At 41.5% G+C, this 17,865-nt stretch overlaps 1 protein-coding gene across 2 annotated transcripts in view; it reads left to right on the top strand.

The window, feature by feature from the left end:
* stk32c (serine/threonine kinase 32C) overlaps positions 1–17,865 on the top strand; it is a 267,164-nt gene that overhangs the window by 248,686 nt on the left and 613 nt on the right. For both annotated transcript variants that reach the window (XM_084321547.1, XM_084321546.1), the window contains exons 9-11: positions 8,756–8,881; positions 13,688–13,816; positions 16,256–16,323. In XM_084321547.1, coding sequence (XP_084177673.1) covers positions 8,756–8,881; positions 13,688–13,816; positions 16,256–16,323 — 323 coding nt within the window. The remainder of the gene's footprint in view (positions 1–8,755; positions 8,882–13,687; positions 13,817–16,255; positions 16,324–17,865) is intronic.

Below are 17,865 nucleotides of genomic sequence, written 5' to 3'. Positions count from 1 at the left end.
GCTTTTTCCAGTAGTGGTCATATGAATAATAATAATAATAATAATAATAATAATAATAATAATAATAATAATAATAATAATAATAATAATAATAATAATAATAATAATAATAATAATAATAATAATAATAATAATAATAATAACTTTATTTGTATAGCACCTTTAAAGTTTATCTAGTTTATCTAACCCTAATATAAAGTTTTTTTTTTTTTTTTTTTTTTTATCTTTTTCCCCCTCCTTTTTCCTCCGATTTTCTCCCATCCCAATGTTAGTCGTTATGCCAATTCCCAGACCGAACTGTAGGAGTCGCTGTTTACAACGACTCGGACCCACCCCGCCAGCTTCTCCCACCCTCTAATACTGCCTATTGTATTAGTGTGAACGGCCAGCCAAGCTGGTGACAACCCTGGAGCTGTGAGCTGAATTCGAACAGGCGAATCCAGCGTCTCCGGGGTTGGTGACGAATGCAATCTCCGTTACGCCACCTGACCGCCTACCCTAATATAACGTTTTAAAAAATTCAGACATCGTGGATAAAGCCAGTTTGCGCAATTGAGAACCAACTGGGGATGAGAAAAAGGAAGAATGACACCATCTCTGTGTTCAGCATAGAATGACGTAGAAAAAGGTTAATAGCCACGACTCCAGAAGACATGACACACAGGCGGTCCTTCATTGTGGCTCAGGACAATTTATTTCAGCGTCTGTCAATTTCCAAGCAATGTTCCATTTTTAATGTAATTAAGTGATACTGAAGGAAGATAACTACTTGGTCAAGATTCTACTCACAGCTGGCAGGAAGGCCAGTACAAGAAACTGGCTTGAAACGGACCCACCCAGACATGGACAGTGGTTAGATATTAGTACAGAAAAAATAAATAATGCACATCCTCAGTTCCTTGGCGCTGAGCCAAACTGTAAAAACAGTAATACATAAAACAAAGCGGGGCTCGCAACTCACTTTTGATGCTCCAAGGGGTTTTTAATTGTGACAAATAATAGCAGCAGATACAAGGTTTCGACCCTTCCGGTCTTTTTCAAGTATGAACACAACACAAAATTACATCTTTTTATACAGGAAACTATTAAAAAACATTGGCATCTTCTCAGTTCTGATCCAACATTGGATACATCTTTTCAGATCCCCCCTAGACTAGTCTACAGGAGAGCACATAACATCAGAGACATTGTGGTCAAATCAAAATCAGACCTGCCTCCTAAAAACACACACAACTCTTTAGATGACCTGCCAGATGGAAACCGACGTTGTGGTTTGTGTGCTCAGTGTCACTTTACAGAAAAATGCCCTTTTTTTCTATCACCCATCAACTGGGAAAGAGGCAAAATAACATGTAAAACTACCAATGTAATCTATATGCTTAAGTGCCCATGTGGTAAAGCATATGTCGGTAAGACAACACATGCTTTAAAAACACGTATTGCTGAACACAGGAGTACGATATGGAATGGGGATGAAAAAAGCCCAGTAGCTTTACATTTCAAAAAGGCACACCACAACAATGTCTCATCATTAACACTTTCACTGCCCAAGGTTAATTCCTTATTAGTCCCTTGAATGCCCAAATCCGCTCCAATGTTAACTTAATATCGCCTAATCTATGTTTTAAATTATGGCTATGTGTCTAATCTGCCTGTCGCTTATCAAAGACTCATTTTCCAGTCAACATTGTCAAGGCATATTGTTTTTTTATAGCTCTATTTCCGTTTGATAGCATTTTGAAAATCACTCGTTTTCGCGGAAAAAACGACCCATTCTATGATAATCGCCTTTTACTGGAATATTCCAGAACGTTGTCATTTGTCGGCCTATTTACAGTATGAATCGTTTTCAAATAAACGTTAGATGATCGATAGTATATGTGTGCGCACGCACGCGCGTGCCGCGCGCTGATAATCGCTGCTCTTATTTCCTGATGGTTTTTACAGTGAAACAGCAATATCACATATAGTGGAAACGCTTATATCTCCGTGAAAACGAGTCTGATTATCCTAAGACTGATAACATAGATTCCTTACCTGACATCAGATGGTATCCAAATGATATATTCCAATTCCTGATCACCATTCGAAAAAATCGATAATTGTATTGATCCAACGTGTGTACAGTATAACACATGATCCGTGCGGCTCCAGAATGAACTCTGGTAACCCCGGCTGCATCAGTGAGACGTAAAATGTGGAGTCAGAAAACCTTTATCCCATTCACTTTCATTGAGTCCAATCCAAAAGGGTGACTTACCATCTGGGAGACGATAGGGGGCGCTTTTTTCACATCTGAGAGCCTGGGGTGACTGGAATATCCAACGGTAGGCTCGCTTGATGCAATATGATTTCAGATCGCTAATAAAAAAATAAATAAAAAAATACGAGAATTCTCGTGAGTGGGCATTCAACCAGCGGGGGGTAAACCCGAGAAATCTCGGGCGTGGCATCCAAAGTGTTAAGATACCTTGGAATAGAGAGAGTGTATCTTCCAAGACGAGGGGGAGATATAGATAATTTCCTACTGAGGAGAGAAGTATGGTGGATCCATTATCTTAAAACTATGGCACCAACAGGACTCAATGAGGACTTTGACATTAGACATTGTCGGCTGCCACTCTGTTTGCGGCGGTGAATATGCATACGTTTGTCTCAAGGCTAGTCCTGCATGCATCAACAAAGCGCATGCCGGTGATTTTAGGCTCGATCTGTGCCATTATTACTATCTAAAATGTAATAAATTGTGGAATATTACTATAATGAGCTGTATGTGTATGAACCAAGCGTCCTATGATCTCACACTCTTAGGAGCAAAACAGAAAAAAGCATTTCATGTAAAAGTATTCTGTATTTTTGTATGACAACTAATAAAGAAACTTGAACTTGAACTTGAGACCTTATTTGTAAATTTAACTAATAGAGGGAGACAGTCAATAGATAGAGACTTTGTTTTTTCCTTTTTGTTTTTGTTTTTGTGTTTTCAGTGGCTAGGACCTGGACCGGGTCCAAAGAAAGTACCTTACACTGCTGCCTATCTTTAAATGATGTCTAATACTGTGTTTAATATGTAATATATATATACTTCTAAAAAAAAATCTCCTTCTAAAAAATGTCAAATGTAAAAGATAAATTGTTACTAAATCATGCAAGTCTTGGGACTGCCCCTGATCACCAGGTGGGGCTGATAGCTAATCTATTTCATTTCATGTATAAAAAGATGTAATTTTGTGTTGTGTTCATACTTGAAAAAGACCGGAAGGGTCGAAACGTTGTATCTGCTGCTATTATTTGTCACAATTAAAAACACCTTGGAGCATCAAAAGTGAGTTGTGAGCCCTGCTTTGTTTTAGATATAGTACAGGAAATATTTGTGATGGAAAAAAGAGTGAAGGAAGAAGAATAGTTATAGAAATAAAGACATTGACACTATATAACTTACAAGAAGGCAAATTATGGAATTGTTAATAGCAAAGAGAAACCCAAATGGCATTACAAGTGGTAAACTGTACCCCTGTATATGCATAAAGTCAATAAAGACTAAAGTAATTAAAGAAAATCTGATTGGAATCGCATTTCAAAGCACCTCCAAATGTGGTTTGGAACACATTTGCAAAAATCACATTTCATAATTATGGTTCTTGGCTGTCCAGGCTGCGTCTATTCGAAAGGCAACCGGTTCATGCGTTTTGCAAATCTGATTGGCCACTGACGTTTCTGGTCATGTGACATGTGCGCCCAATCGTGTGACGCGCCCATTTCTGCCTCGACCAGCAGCAAACTACCTAACGCCTAGTTTATCACTGGTTAAGCTTAGGCGACTCTTTCGAAGTTGGTTAAGGTTAGAGTTTGGAATCAGGGCTGGCGTTCTATCTCCATGCTCTAAGACAGTGGTTCCCAAAGTCGGGGTCGCGACCCAAAGGTGGGCCGTGAGCAGCCACGGGAGGGCCGCGAGATGATTAAAAAAAAAAAAAAAAAGTCAGGCCACTGAACTTAGAACCAGGCCAGGACAGTGTTTCTAGTTGTATTCTAAAATTCTATTCTATTGTATTCTAAAATGTGACTATATGGTTTTATATTAACTTAATAAATAAACAAAAACGAAAAATCTACTTATTTCAACGAACATTTCAAACTAAATAACAGATTATGCACATAAAACGCTGAAAACAACCGAAGCAACAATAGTATTTGAATGAGGCTATTATTATTATCATTATTATTTTGCAACAAGTTAGCCCTCTCATAAATAGCACATATATTTGGCTTAAAAAATCGGTCGCCTGGCAAAAAAAAAAAAAAAAAAAAACCTGACGATGTGCATTGGGCCGCGGCTCTCTGACGCCTTATTTTCTGGGTCCCGGCCTGAAAAGTTTGGGAACCCCTGCTCTAAGACAAACTCTAACCTTAACCAACTTCTAAAGAGTGCCTAAGCTTAACCGGCGAAAGAACTTGCCGTCACACGATTGGTGCGACCAGAAACAGCAGTGGCCAATCAGAGCGCAAAACGCGAACGCGGAAGCATGAACCGGTTGCCTTTCGAATAGACGTGTCCAGGCTTTCTAAAAATCAATCTGGTTACTATTTGGATATGCCAAAAAACTGATTTAGGCTGGCAGTCGGAACAGGGCCAGGTGTGAACAGGGCCAGAGAGAATAACAGGAGAGTCTGTGTGTCCATGGCTGCATCTGTGAGTGTATTACTGTATATTGTCTGCATTTATGATTGTGTATGTTTGAGAATGAGAGAGACCTGTACACATGGACCAGGCTTTCCGGGACAAGTATATAAAATACCAACCACTGCTCAATGTGATGGCCGGCCTTTGCTACAGGTGTAGATATAGTGTACTTGTATTCGGAAGTCTTGGCCATGTATATAAAGGCACCATGACTGGTCTGAGAATTGCTGCAATGTCTAAGAGAAAAGCCAAACAAATTGCCAAATATTGCTCTGTCTCAGCTATTATTGGCAGCTTAGCCGCGTGGAGAAGGAGTGTTCAGTGCTACTTACATTTACATTTACATTTAGTCATTTAGCTGACGCTTTTATCCAAAGTGACTTACAAGTTCTGTACGACAAGACAGCAAGAAGGGTACAACTCTATCAGCTGAGTAACAATGTTCATCAAGTGTTGCGTGTTACAGTGTAGGTTAGTTTAATAGGACAAGTGCATGACAGGTTAGTCAGGGTTTTTTTTTTTTTTTTTTTTTTTTTTTTTTATATAATCATTTCAGATAATGGTTGAAGAAGTGAGTCTTTAGTCGACGGCGAAAGATTGGACGGGATTCGGCTGTCCTAACTGGGATGGGTAGTTCATTCCACCATTGTGGGGCAAGGACTGAGAATAGGCGGCTTCTCTACTTGGCCCCGATATATTTGATTCCCTGTTTATGTAATATAATTTGTGGAACCAAATAAATTATTCAAATGTGTGTGTGTGTGTGTTGTGTATGTGCGGGTGGATTGTGTGTGCTTGTGAGAATATGTATGCTGTGTGTGTGTGTGATTTTGATTGTGTATGTTTGTGATTGTGTGTGTGTGCGTGCGTGCACGCGCGCTTTGGACGGAAGGCATTGGTTTCTTCCGCTCTGCTGCTGATCAGCTTGTTTGAACTCAGTGACAGACCTAACCAGCCCTTAATAGAAAGATGAGTCAGTCTTTTATTGTTAAAGATTGTTGACATCACTACAGGAAAAACATCTCCCGTCCGGATGTCCGGATGTCCTGTGTGCACGCTAAGTCATCCCAAGGTGAAAAACAAAACAGATGTTACTCCATTAATAATACTGTATTATGTAATGTATGAGCACCAGTGTCATTTATTTATGTATTCCCTAGATAAATGATGGCAATCATGCGTGGAACTCATTGTTCCTAATGGGTGTTGCCGTTTTGGGCTTCGCTCAACCGAACACCTGATCTGATTGGATTGATTAAGAGTGCCCCCTGTTGGTGGCGGTATATGAACTTGCATTCACCTGCTTTCTCCATCAGGAGATGAGCCACTGTTTGAATCTGTTTGAAGTGATGCATAGCGGTCAGGTGGCGTAGCGGAGATTGTGCTCGTCACCAATGCAAGAGGCTACGGTCTCGACTCCCGGAGAGTCAGCATTGCCTTGGCTTGGGCTGATCGCTATACTAACTCGTTTGGCTGAGTTAGGGGGAGGGAAGCCGTGGGTGGGTCCTGGGCGTTGTGGACAGCGACCCCTACAGTTCGGTCGGGGCGCCTGCACAGCGAGGGTAGGATCTGGAGAAAGGTAGTGTAACCTTCCACACGTTACACTCTCCCGGTGAGAATCTGTGCTGCCAGGCTGGCTGCCGGCTGGCTGGCTGCCGGCTGGCTGCACATGTGTCGGAGGAAAGCATGTGACAGTCTCCGGCCTCCCAGACCAACAGTAGGGGGGTGTGCGCAACAGCCAGGAAGGGGGTTGGGAATTGGCATAACGACTAACAGTGGGATGGGAGAAAATCGGAAAAAGGAGGGGGAAAAAGATAATTAATTTTGAAGTGATGCATGAAAGGAAAGCACACGTGAGGCTGATGTGAAGTTGTTTTGTGCACGTGTGGGTTGAATCTAATGTTTTAGTTGACACTGGCGTTGCGTAGGTGGTGTCGATCAGTGGTGGATGAAGTACACAGTTAAAACAGTTAAACAGTAAAGAGATAAAACTGTACTCTGGTAAGTAAAAGTCCTCAATTCACAATCCTACATAGAGGGGCACGTCACCGAAAAACAATGATTATTTTGCACATAAATTCACACATCTATGAAAAAAGACTGGATTATCTTGGAAATGCGCGATGTTTAGCGTGTAATAAACTACAAACTACAGCGCGTGGAAACAAACTATTATTCCCATGTTGCACTACAAGCAATGTTTGTCAAAATGAGCCACACCATGTCCCCACAGCTATAATACAGAACACACACACACAACTTCGCAAACATAGTGAAACGACCGCGGAAACTACTATAAAGCTGGCAATCTAGCGGTAAAGATAAGTGATACGCGTGGCACTCAAAAAAGAAAAGAAAAAAAATTAAACAGTTTCAGTAGTTCCTTTAGATTTTTTTTGGGGGGGGGGGGGGGGGGGGGGGGGGGGGGCGATGTGGCTGAGCTCTCCAGACACAGAACATGTTGGTGAGTGTGATGTCTGATTATCACATGTCCTCCTCACAACAGAACCTGTGATTAAGGTTGAAAATCGGCGAAGTGCCCCTTTCAATAAAAGTAGAGAAGTACTTGGTATCAACAGTAAAGGTACACATTCTACACAACGTTCTTGTATTTCATAGCTTGGGAGCATTCCATCCTCGATCCATTGACCTCTAGAGTAAAAATACAGAGTTAGTTCAAATGAAAATACTTAAGTAATGTATAAGTATCTCAAAATTGTACTTTAATAAAGTACTTGAGTAAAAATACTTTGTGTGTGTGCGTGCGTGTGTGTGTGTGTGTGTGACCTTGTTTTCCTTGCCTTGTGAGGACCAAATGACTGGATGGTCCCCATACTGTAAGGTACAGTGTAAAGGAGCTGTTTTGGGGTTAGGGTAAGGTTGAGGCATGTAGTCTTAATCCATAGGGTAAGGGGAAATCAATGTAAGCCTATAGAATACCAGGATTTTGCTGTGTTTCTTATGATTATTGCAACCCAAAATGCTTGATTTTGCAGTGGCTTTTCTCAAGTTTTCTGTGTGTTAATATGGAAGATTTGCGGGATATTGTGAAAAGTCCATGAAAAAGATTGTGATTGAATAGTGACTCCGTGAAGATTGTTCCTTGTTGCTACAATGTTGTAAGGTAAAGTTAAGGGGAGGTTCCACCACAAAGCAACATTATAGATCATTTACCAGATTGAGACATAACTGAGCAATTCCCTCTACTGTATGTGGCTGTGCCAACATCGTCTTCTGAAACAGAAGCAGCAGAAGGTGATCATTTGGTAGAACTATATGTCATAATTGATCGCTGTCCACAACGCCCAGGACCCACCCACGGCTTCCCTCCCCCTAACTCAGCCAAACGAGTTAGTATAGCGATCAGCCCAAGCCAAGGCAATGCTGACTCTCCAGGAGTCGAGACCGTAGCCTTTTGCATTGGTGACGAGCACAATCTCCGCTACGCCACCTGACCGCTATGCATCACTGTAAATGAGGGAAACCTCAGTGCTTTCACGAGTATAAATAAAGGTTTGAAATGAAATAATGACACGTAGCTCTACCCTTCACTCAACTTCAAAGAACTATAATACACGTCATTTGTATTTCCCAATACCTCAATCATCTCTCTCAATCAGCTCCTACTCTCTTGCCAGTTAACAGCGTAACAAGAGGTAAATGCTCAGCACCCTCCCCTCCTTGTGTGTGTTTCTACTATAGAAGTGACCACCTTTGACTGCCGTTGTGTGACACCCACTCTTTTTTTGCCTCCATCTCTGGCTTCATAATGTTCCAAGCTCTTTTTACTCTCTAGAAAGCAACTCTTCTACAAATACTAGAGAGACCCAGTGTGGAATTCAGAATTGCGAGCAGCTTGCCAATTTTATGCTAAACTATTGCTGAGATTGGTCAAAATTGTGCATACCGTCACAAATATTGCAGGGTTTTGGTCGAATTTGGCTTTAATTCTCTTGATTCCCAAGATTATTTTGGAATCTTGGGAATCATGAGAATTAAAGCATAATTGGACAGACTGGAATGTGTCCACAAAGCATGAAGACATGGCGGTGTGTTTGTCCCTCTCTCTCCCAGCTACTGACTGTGAACCCAGAGCATCGTTTCACCAGCCTGTCTCACATGCAGGCGTCTCCCTACCTCGCTGACGTCAACTGGGACGCTGTGTACGAAAAGAAGATGGATGCTGGGTTTGTCCCTAACGTAAGGATGACTCATTAAGATTATAGATGGACTACAGTTAGTTTCCTGTTGCAATATTGTTTGCTAATATCAACAACTGGGTAGGAAATCAAATGCAGTTATTTTAGAATGTTTGTTTTTGTTGAAACCATCTATAGACAAAGACACACACATTAATCCTTCCTATATACCCTCTTTCCCTAATACCAATACCTAATATCACACCTCAGTTGAATGCACAAAATGCTTATTGAACCTACAATAATGAAAGAATATAACCAATAAATTATGCAAAGCCATATTGGATGCCAAGTTTCAAGTTCAAGTTTGTTTATTAATTATCACAATAAAATACACTTACTTTACGGTGAAATGCTTGGTTCTGTATGAGCCCCTGAGAGTGTGCTTCATACAGTAAAAAAAAAGTAAGTAAAAAGTAAGTAAAAAAGTACAATATATACAGTACATTAATATACAATCTAAAGTACAACCTAGGTACAATCTAAGTTCAGTGAGTAAAAATGAGTAAACAGTGAGGTACAATGCAGAAAATGAGGTACAAAACTTTGAGGTAAGGTGCAAATGCAAATGAGGTATGAATGTAGAACATCTTTAATAATAGATAAATATAATGTAGTGTTAAAGTGTCTAAAGTGAGGGTTAAGGTGAGTGTTCAACCTCTTAACACTTGGGGGCCCACATGTGGGCCCTCTGGAGTACGATTTGCCCACCCTCACTTTGGCGACCTCTAGCGGATCGGGTGTGCATATTTTTTAATACAATATATATATCGAATTAAGGCCTTATTTGTTGCCTGTCGATAGCGACACACTTCGTTCAGCGGTTCTCGAGTTACATGCCGATATGTGAGGCGTGCGCCGCAGTAGACGGCAGACTTTTTATTTTTTCAAATACCACTCCCGACTGATTGATTGATTGATTGAAAACTTTATTAACAGATTGCAGAATGGGTACAATACAGTACGGCTCAATACAAACAATTGTTAAGGGGATGAAGACCAGAGAAAGACTTTCATCTTGTTTACATCAGGGTCCCCCATTTTCAATTCATCAAGACATTTATGACAGACATGACATACAGTACTCGAGCCTCTACCTCCGTCAATCATTTGGTGATCTCGAAAATTATTGGACAGGGTTGTAACCAATGAGTAGGGCTTTCTAATGGTACCCAATGTGGCAATGAGCAAATCAGGGATCTAGGTGAAAAGTCACGAGCCAAAACAGGAAGAGAATTCTCTGTTGAATGCATTGAAGTCACTTTTTACCAAAACCGCTTCTAATCACGGATTTCTTAACGGATCTTTGTGAAATTGGACATGTACTACACAAGACTTCAGCCTATGGACCCATGGTGTTTTTCCAGCCATACCAATACCAATACCGATGTGCTGGAGGTTAGGGGGGTGATGTGCTGGAGGTTAGGGGGGTGATGTGCTGGAGGTTAGGGGGGTGATGTGCTGGAGGTTAGGGGTGATATGCTGGAGGTTAGGGGGGTGATGTGCTGGAGGCAGGGCCGCCTCAGGGGGTGTGCGAGCAGTGCGGTCGCACAGGGCCTCGCGGGAAGGGGGGCCTCGCAAAAAATAAATAAAAAAAAATATTTTTTATTTATTTTTTTTATTATTTTTTATTATTTTTTTTTATTTTTTTTTTATTTTTTTGCGAGGCCCCCCTTCCCGCGAGGCCCTTTTTCATCACAGACCTAAAATCTAGTTTTGCTTATATGCTTATATATTTCACATTAGACACGTTTGTAGAATGTGTCTGACTTCCTGGCTCTGCAGACTGCAGTTTTCCGGTTTCTGCGGATTTGCTGCTCTACAGATTTTAGGATAGTGTTTCCGGCCCGTCCGCCGACCGCCGTAATACCAAATAGAAGAAGAAGACACACGAGGTAGATAATTCAGCGCTATTCAGAGGAGCGAGGCGAGTGGATGTCTTTTCAAAAGAAGGAGAAGAGAACTTGTGAGCAGATAAATCTGTTAGGCAGCAATATGCCGAAAGGTGTCCAGTCTGCCGGAAAGTACTCGAAGAAGAAGAAGAAGAAGAATTACACCGTGGGCCAAGTCTCCTTCCAACTTCACCATTGGCGCCGGCCGCGCCGCATTCATTGATACTGCGTTATGTGAGTCAACCTATGATTAAATACCCGCCGTGGACCTGTCCTGACCTATCTATCTTTCTCTCTTTCTGGAGCCAAACTGGTCGACAAGCTAATATATAGTACTACTAGTAGCTAACTGTGTGTGCCTGCTGAGAGCACCTGGCTGTATGTAGACAGTAGCCGCATAGCTTGTTAGCTGTTAGCTAACGCAGAAGCAAGCTATGCGGCTACTACATGCAGCCAGGTGCCTGATTGAGCTAACTGTTAGCCAGTTAGCTGTTTAGCGTCAGCTGGGAACGTTCGTTTGATGCTATCAGTTAGCCTTGAGAATAGCAGGCCCTGGCACTCTGACTACGACATCATCTTTGACAGAAGATGTAGTCGGGCCTGCACCATGACAAGGCTCTGGCCATAGCTTTGTCCCGACAGCGAGAGGCCTTTCGTCAACGTGGAGACCTGTGTTCCTCGTGCAGGTAAAATGTCATGACATTACCCCACTCTTCCTTCCTTCCCCTCCCGAATGTTTTGTTAATAACGATGTTTTTTTCCAGGCAAAACATATGCTACTTCACAACATTTGGAGATACGACATGTGCTGTGTGTGAATGGTCGTTTGTGTAGCTTGGGTAGCGTTGGGCCGTTGGCCAAAGCTGTGTGTCACGTGGCCTGGTGTCACAGTACCTGGCTAGCCTATTTAGCTGATGTCGGCCATTGGCTCCTTGCTGCTTTGGTTTCTCTGGTATAGACGCTCTTCTTGTTGGATTGTTGATCTTTGTCCTTTTGAATCTCTCATACATGCTATAGTCTCTCTCTAACACACACACACATGACAAACACACATGTTCTCTCTCTCTCTCTCTCTCTTTCTAACACACACAGTCTGCCTATGGCGGCCTTTCTCGATGGCTAGGCTGTGCTCAAGGATCTTCAGTCACAGTGCTCAGGTATTCTGCCACTGTGTACTCTCTGTTTAGGGCCAAATAGCATTTCAATTTCTTTCCAATGTGTCTCTCTCTCTCTCTCTCTCTCTCTCTCTGTACACTGTATATTGACTGTAGAACGGGAGCTCTCTCTCGCTCTCTCTTTTGCTATATGTTGACTGTATCATGCCCCGCCTCGGGCAGCGCTATTATTTAAGAATATGTTGACTGTAAAAAAAAAAAAAAAAAAAAAAAAAAACTATATATATATATAAATTTTTTTTTTTTTACCTTTTGGGGGGGGGGGGGGGGGGCCTCGCGTTAAATCTCGCACAGGGCCTCGCATTTCTCCCAGGCGGCCCTGGCTGGAGGTTAGGGGTGATATGCTGGAGGTTAGGGGTGATGTGCTGGAGGTTAGGGGTGATATGCTGGAGGTTAGGGGGGTGATGTGCTGGAGGTTAGGGGTGATGTGCTGGAGGTTAGGGGGGTGATGTGCTGGAGGGTGGAGGTGACATACTCTTGTGTATTTCTGAGGTAGTATTGATGTGATGGATTATAGGGCTAACAGTATGCAGTGTGCGTTTAAACTAGAGGCTAGAGAAGCTGGCTTGTTAGCACAAGGTCACAACAGTATGATTAATTGGACCAGCTGCCAAAATCTCTTCTTGTGTCACTCTCCTTCAACAGCTACTGTCCAGGTGGCCTGAATACTTTAGACAACAAAAGTTTGTTTCCTGATTGGCCAGGTCATGTGACATAGATAGAACGCCTGCCCTGATTCCAAACTCTAACCATAACCAACTGCGAAAGAGTCGCCTAAGCTTAACCAGTGATAAACTAGGCGTTAGGTAGTTTGCAGGCTGTTAGACCCGGAAATAGGCGCCGAACTTGCCATCCCACGATTGGCGCACATGTCACATGACCTGGCCAATCAGAGCGCAAAACTCGAACGCGGAAACAAACATTTGTTGTCGAATGTATTCACGCGTCCAGGTGTCCTTTAGCACTTTAGCACCTGTGGCACTTAACCCCAACCACTCTAGTGGAGTACATGACCATGGTTATAATTTGACCCTTTTCACAGCTGCCATTTTCATAGCAGGGTAAACACAGTGGTAGCTAATAACATTAATTATGGCTACGTTCTACTTAGGCGTGCCAGTGTTGTAACTTAATAGGTCCGGTTACATTAATATTGAGTTATATTTCATATATGTTAATATCGATTATTGTTTACATTTGAAAGCAAGGTTGGATGAGTGTTTGTTTATTAAAGCCAAGAGATACTATTATTTACATTAGTCGCCACATTAGTTGGTAGAAATACAAGTCCCAGAATGCCTTGCGCCTAGTAACCAGCTGTGTCCATTTATAGTGATTAAGTTGCCGACTGGAGCGAGCGTTTCTTGTGAATGAACTGATGACAAGAACTGTAATGTAATGTGCGCTGAAAGCTTCTATATAAAGGACATCGTATTGGAACTCGACGTTTGGACAATCTATTATTTTGGAAAGTAGTTATTCTACAGCCAGAGCCATTCCAGTGAGGCAGCATGCACAACACCAGGGTTAATAGTTAATGTAGTTACACCTCTGTTTACCCTTCTATGACACATCAGAAATGGCCTCTGTGACACACTCTCCGGTGTAAACGTGTGTATGTGTGATGCTCCCTCCTCCTGCAGTCGCTCTCTTGTAGGCCATTGCTATAAATAAGAAGACATAAAATAAATAAAATAAAGGTTCAAATTGAAAAAATACTCTCTTTCTCGGTCCTAACAGAAAGGTCGTCTCCATTGCGACCCCACCTTCGAGCTGGAGGAGATGATCCTTGAGTCGCGTCCTCTTCACAAGAAGAAGAAGAGACTGGCAAAGAACAGGTCACGAGACAACAGCAAGGATTCACAATCTGTGAGTGGCCCTGCGTCTCACTCTGTCCTCCACCGCCCACGTCTCATTTTACCGGCAGCCTCTGATGGCCCAAACCCACCGAACGCGGGACGCGGGCGGGCGTGAGGCGCTTCACTTTCGCTCCCATGTACAGTATACTGTTCGCCGCACGCGGGCGGGATTCGGGAAGTGAATTTTTACGCTTTGGTTGGATTCAGAGGCATGCGCCACGCGCATTTTCACAGAAATACACTCAATATCTCAATTATTACCACACATATAGATGTTGTTCAACCAGCTAATGTGTCTGTATCTTTCCCAATACAAATAAACCATACTATACTTTTTCAGGAGTACAGTCACATTGATTTCATCATTCTAAAATCAAGTTAAAGGGGCACTTCACTAAAAAAAAGAACAATGCAGATTTATTTTGCACATAATCCCACACACATCCAAAGACTAATTTAGATGTCTCATTTAGTTTGAGAGTTAATGAGTTAGAAGATGGCCACCAGTGATGTCGTCGGGGGACACACTGAATCCTTGTGTTTCATGGACAGCTCCATGAAATTACGTTGATGAAAAAGTAGCAATATCATGTCTTCAATACCATGTCTTCAATACCATGGGGTTGTTAAGTCGTGACGCATCGACCATCGATTAAACAGTTTCCGGGGGGCCAAGCTTCCTGCGTTGGCTGAGGCTCTGATCTTTTCAACATGCCTCAGTGCTGTGTGCCTTGTTGTTTTAATAGATCTGATCTGAGTCATACAAAAAATGTATGTGTGTGTGTGTGCCTCACAGACCGGCAACGTCACTCTAACTGACTCAGCCACTCTGCCCCTAGTGGTGGCTCGCGGGAAAGGCCCATCGTGTGAGCTTGGCATCTACCGTATGACACAGTGTGACATTGTTTAACGAGGACTGGTAAATCATGCTGTCCATGGGACTAATTTATTCCATCAACGGCAAATTAGGAGCACAGTCTGCTTTATTCCTCTTTCTTCTACCTTTTTTTTCTATAGAAAAGAGACAGATACTATACATGTATATAGTATGTGGTTTAGACAGACCTTCTGGACTTAGACAAGCAAGTGTGCAATAATGATAATCTATTTTTAGTATGTTAGTAGCAGATAGGGATTCTTGAGACAGTCATCCTGGAGACAGTCTATTTCATTGATATTATACAGTCAAATGCATATGCGTGCAGAGAGCAGAGTGCCCCTTACTGAATATGTACTGATGGCAATGTACAATAACACTGTGACTGTATATAGATGTATCTATATCTGTGTGTGTATGTATATATATATATATATATATATATATATATATATATACATACACACACAGATATAGATACATCTATATACAGTATATATATATATATATACACTGTACACACACTGTCTATACATGTATCTATATCTGTATATTATATATCCATACTTACTCTTATTAGTTATACCACTGACTAGTATCGTGTATTACCATAGTTCATACTACGTACGACTGTAAATACCAATACTGTACATACATTAGCTTAGCATATTTACTCCGTAGCTCTCTCATATATACTCCATATATACACATGTTATACTGTATACTGCAATGCACTTTACTGCTCCTTTGCACTCCGGTTAGATGCCAACTTCATTTTGGTGTACTTTGTGCAATGACAATAAATTGACTGTTCCTCAATTTGATATTCTGCCTGTTACCTGTATTGTCATGTTCCTCTGCATCTGAAAATAGACGCTGTTCTGCAGTGTGGCCAATTGGGATTTGTTAGGGACAATTCAAAATGTTCAAAAGATAAGAAGAAGAAGAAAAAACATCAAAGGGACTAATAATAATTCATTTGAAATGATAAGACAACATGACAGGGAAAAGAAGATCATATACATTTAGTTTCGGAGGAAATAAAGCGCCATAGATCTGCCTGACTGGCTTGTCTGTGTGAGACTCTTATCTGTGATTAACACAGATCTGTGCGCGCTAGGACTGCATGTCTGTAACAACAGTTAGCCCTCAAGGTTTGAGACGCGCTGCGTGTGTGTGCGTGCGTGTGCATGTGCATGTGCGTCCATGCTTGCCAGTGTTCATACTGGGTTATTACCTAGAGATTATTAAATTATGAAGCCATCAGGGCTGTTGTCATGGCCCCAAGTGCTTTCGGAAATATGAGCTTCTATTTTCGTCCTGAGTCAAACAGCCGGTTCGCGGAAGGCACACAAACAAATCATGCCTTGTTTTTTGTTTTTTTTTAAATAGAGCAGAAGGGGAGGCTGAAAGGGATTGGCAGGAATAAAATAATGTAACATTTATTTTTTCCATCCGGCTGGAGATTGGTTCAAATGTTGAGGGGAATTGAACTGTGTGTGTCCCTTTGTTCTCGTCATCGTTGACGATGATGCTGATTTTTATTTATTATTTCCGTACCCTCACCCGCAGGAGAACGACTACCTCCAGGACTGCCTTGGAGTGGTGCAGCAAGAGTTCATGATCTTTAACCGGGAGAAGTAAGAACGCACACCATATAAAACCAAATATGTACACACTGTAATAAAACCGAATACACGCTGTAATACAACCGAACATGTACACACTGTAATAAAACAATATGTACACACTGTAATAAACAGAATATGTACACACTGTAATAAACAGAATATCTACACACTGTAATAAAACAATATGTACACACTGTAATAAACAGAATATGTACACACTGTAATAAAACAATATGTACACACTGTAATAAACAGAATATGTACACACTGTAATAAAACAATATGTACACACTGTAATAAACAGAATATGTACACACTGTAATAAAACAATATGTACACACTGTAATAAACAGAATATCTACACGCTGTGATAAAACAGAATATCTACACGCTGTGATAAAACCGAATGTGTACACGCTGTGATAAAACAGAATATCTACACGCTGTGATAAAACAGAATATCTACACGCTGTGATAAAACAGAATATCTACACGCTGTGATAAAACAGAATATCTACACGCTGTGATAAAACAGAATATGTACACGCTGTGATAAAACGGAGGGTCATGAGAAGTATCTCGCTGGAGTACGATACAGTTGCAGTGAAGGACGGTACATATTATGCACAATACAGTATGGTACTTTTCAGCTGGACGGTACTGTAAACTGTGTTTATTATCATTGCTGATGTGTGGGTTTAACGCAGTGCTGAACGTAGCTTCAGGATGGCGCTCTGGGTTAATTTGAGATACGTTCCAATCATATTCATCTTCACCCAGGTCTCTCCGGGTGACGATGATCTCCACTTTTGAAATTAAATCCTAGCTCAAATTAAGCTTTTTATTGATCCCTGTGTGCTTTACGGCCACATACTGTTGTTGGGCTACTGTTTTGTTTATGTCAATAGAAGGTCCACTTGTCATTCGTAAAAAGACGGCCTGAGTCCATATTTCGCGAGACGTGCTCCTTCTCTGCCGTCTCCACGGAGAGAATATAGGTTCAGCTCGCCTCTAAATTATTACCTCATTTATTATTGACCAGCGCCTGCCACCGCAGTGTGACGTGGAAACCTTCCTGTGTAGCAAATGGAGTTTCTGTATCACTGTAATTAATGCCAATCCAGTTCTATTTATAAGAGTAGGTTCATAATTTGCAGAACTTTGCGCATTAACTTTAACTTGACTCGTATCCGACCCAAACCCCAAACTTATACCACTTAAAGGGGAACTATTTTTACTATTTCTTTCACTATTTGGGCACTTTTACACAATTCCTGTGAGTCTATGGAACACCTTTGTAAGTTTTTTTTTTCAAAAAAATTCATTGTTTTGTATTTCTAATCAAGTACTCAAAAACAGCATTTTTCTACCTCAAGATCTTAAGCCGTTTTGAGGCTGGGCTCCAACCACTGTGTGGCCTGGTGCCACCTGCCACACCAACTGCCACATTATTATGAGAAATCTCTGACATCACAGATTATGCACATTTTCAGATGACTCAGTTCAGTGAGGGTGAATATTGTGAGAGGAGAATTGGAAGAATGCGCCAAT

The sequence above is a fragment of the Notolepis coatsorum genome (assembly GCF_963971535.1).
Source record: "Notolepis coatsorum genome assembly, chromosome: 9".
In the NCBI taxonomy this organism is placed as follows: domain Eukaryota; kingdom Metazoa; phylum Chordata; class Actinopteri; order Aulopiformes; family Paralepididae; genus Notolepis; species Notolepis coatsorum.
The sequence above is the reverse complement of the archived record's forward strand: the minus strand, read 5'-3'. Positions and strand labels throughout refer to the sequence as shown.